Genomic DNA, 3,045 nt, shown 5'->3' with positions numbered 1-3,045 from the left:
GTGACGTGCCGTGCGGCGTATTCCCGCCCTGCCCTTCGCCGGCGGGAACTCAGGCTGCTGCTGAAGGCGGTAGCTGTTAAGTGTCCCCGCTCTGCGCTCGGGGGTTCCTGGGCCTGAGCGTCTCAGCTTGGGGGACGGAGCTAAGACTTCGTGACCACCTCGCCCTTTCCTTGTCCCGGAAATCACAGGAACGAGCCGGCGGCGTCCTCGCTCTCGATACGAGCGACTGAAAGGCCCAGGCACTGCCGGGGAACACGCGCGGGGAACCGGGGAGAACAGGTGACCAGCCGGAGAAATTGCGAGGATTACTTTCGCCTTTCTCCATTCTTGCTCCCTCGATGCCCCTGTGATGTCTTCCACCCCTTGCGCACCCCTTGGTGTACGGGTAGCTCAGTCTTATCCTTCAAAGCCCTGCTTTGGATGATACTACAGCCTGTGGCAGGGATGGACTAATCCAACAACGTTGAAAACCTTAGTTTACAGATATTAACAGTTAATTTTATTCATTGATTATATACTCCTATGCTAAGCACAGAGCTATGTGTTTGCACAGTTCTTTTAACTCAGTTGCCTTATGAAATAGGTCTTTAGGTTCTTTTACAGAAGGGGAAACTGGGTCTGATAAATGGTAATTCAGTCACCAAATCTTATAGAGCATCTATCCTGTGCCAGGCCCTGGAAACACAACAGTGAAAAAAAATTGCACTTCCAAAAAAAAAAAAAATTGCCACTAATGCTGGGGATTTTCAGGCAAACTATCCCTAAAAACAGCCTTGTGCTGCTTGGGTGAATGTTTACTTGAATGATAATACTTATCTTCTGGGTGAGATTTTGTAAATTCCTCATGCTTTTCTGCGTTGTTTCGATTTCTTCACATGAGCATGCAATCAGAAAAACAGCTATTTACGTTTTAACATCAGTGTCTCCTCTCCCCCAGTTCCCTCTCCACAAAAGCTTCTGAAAGCAAGCACAGGCTCTGCCAGTAAAATAGGCTCTTGAGTGGAGCTCTAGGCCCATGAGAAGCAGAGGGTTTTCATTTGTGGTCCTGGTACTCCTCCTAATTTTTGAGTCCATTCTAGGGTCTGAGCAAGAGCTAGGCCGATGACTGTTGAGACCCCTGTACAGTTTGGCCATTAATGCCATTGTACTTAACAAAAAGTTGGAAATCCTTTTTTCTATAATTCACTCACTGTAAGTAGATTTTAAGTTCCTTTAGCACTTTGGCTTGTTGATGTCCCACTAGTGCTCAGTAGAATGCATTCAGAGGATGCTAGGTCACGGAGTGATGCCCTTCGCGTAGTATTTATTGAATGTCTATACGGGGTTAAGTGTGCTTTCAGGCTATACTTCTTCATAATGGTTTCAAAAGAGCTTTTCCCTTTCTGTCTTAGACCTGGTCAGGGTGAAGTAACCATGCAGGCGTTTCTAAAAGGCGCATCTATCAGCACTAAACCACCGCCGACTAAGGATCGAGGAGTAACTGCCACTGCCAGAAGTAGTGGAGAGAACAAGAAAGCCAAACCTGTTCCGTGGGTGGAAAAATAGTAAGAACACGTATTTTTGTTGAAATAATAAATTACTCTCAGACCAGTTTTGAGTCACTTTTTCTGTTTAACTTAAGAGGAGGATGACTTGCCTTGCTTGTGAAGTGAAGTTGCTCAGTCGCGTCTGATTCTGTGACCCCGTGGACTGTAGGCTACCAGGCTCCTCTGTCCATGGGATTTTCCAGGCAAGAATTCTGTAGGGGGTTGCCATTTCCTTCTCTAGGAGATCTTCCAGACCCAGGGATAGAACCCAGGTCTCCCATATTGTAGGCAGGCGCTTTACCATCTGAGCCATGAGGGAAGTCCTTGCCTTGCTTTAGTTCAGTTCAGTCACTCAGTTGTGTCCAACTCTTTGCAACCCCATGAACTGCAGCACGCCAGGCCTCCCTGTCCATCATCAACTCCCGCAGTGCACTCAAACTCACGTCCATCAAGTCGGTGATGCCATCCAGCCATCTCATCCTCTGTCGTCCCCTTCTCCTCCTGCCCCCAATCCCTCCCAGCATCAGTCTTTTCCAGTGAGTCAACTCTTCGCATGAGGTGGCCAAAGTACCGGAGTTTCAGCTTTAGCATCATTCCTTCCAAAGAAATCCCAGGACTGGTCTCCTTTAGAATGGACTGGTTGGATCTCCTTGCAGTCCAGGGGACTCTTGAAGAGTCTTCTCCAACCACAGTTCAAAAGCATCAATTCTTTGGTGCTCAGCTTTCTTCACAGTCCAACTCACATCCATACATGACTACTGGAAAAACCATAGCCTTGACTAGACAGACCTTTGTTGGCAAAGTAATATCTCTACTTTTGAATATGCTATCTAGGTTGGTCATAACTTTCCTTCCAAGGAGTAAGCGTCTTTTAACTTCATGGCTGCAGTCACCATCTGCAGTGATTTTGGAGCCCCAAAAAATAAAACACTGTTTCCACTGTTTTCCCCATCTGTTTCCCATGAAGTGATGGGACCAGATGCCATGATCTTAGTTTTTTGAATGTTGAGCTTTAAACCAACTTTTTCACTCTCCTCTTTCACTTTCATCAAGAGGCTTTTTAGTTCCTCTTCAGTTTCTGCCATAAAGGTGGTGTCATCTGCATATCTGAGGTTATTGATATTTCTCCTGGCAACCTTGATTCCAGCTTGTGCTTCTTCCAGTCCAGCGTTTCTCATGATGTACTCTGCATATAAGTTAAATTAAGCAGGGTAACAATATACAGCCTTGACGTACTCCTTTTCCTATTTGGAACCAGTCTGTTGTTCCATGTCCAGTTCTAACTGTTGCTTCCTGACCTGCATACAGGTTTTTTCAAGAGGCAGGTCAGGTGGTCTGGTATTCCCATCTCTTGAAGAATTTTCCACAGTTTATTATGATCCACACAGTCAAAAGGCTTTAGGCATAGTCAATAAAGCAGAAATAGATGTTTTTCTGGAACTCTGTTGCTTTTTCCATGATCCAGCGGATGTTGGCAATTTGATCTCTGGTTCCTCTGCCTTTTCTAAAACCAGCTTGA

At 45.9% G+C, this 3,045-nt stretch overlaps 1 protein-coding gene across 1 annotated transcript in view; it reads left to right on the top strand.

Moving 5' to 3' along the window:
• The first annotated feature begins 17 nt into the window (after positions 1–17).
• The window catches only part of RFC4 (replication factor C (activator 1) 4, 37kDa), a 15,049-nt gene continuing 12,021 nt past the window's right edge, over positions 18–3,045 (top strand). Inside the window, exons 1-2 of the mRNA XM_010853901.1 lie at positions 18–279; positions 1,392–1,544. Of these exons, the coding sequence (XP_010852203.1) occupies positions 1,414–1,544 (131 nt within the window). The 5' untranslated portion in view covers positions 18–279; positions 1,392–1,413. The remainder of the gene's footprint in view (positions 280–1,391; positions 1,545–3,045) is intronic.

Source organism: Bison bison, unplaced genomic scaffold (genome assembly GCF_000754665.1).
Source record: "Bison bison bison isolate TAMUID 2011002044 unplaced genomic scaffold, Bison_UMD1.0 scf7180017864333, whole genome shotgun sequence".
NCBI lineage: Eukaryota > Metazoa > Chordata > Mammalia > Artiodactyla > Bovidae > Bison > Bison bison.
This window is presented reverse-complemented; position numbering and strand designations above follow the sequence as displayed.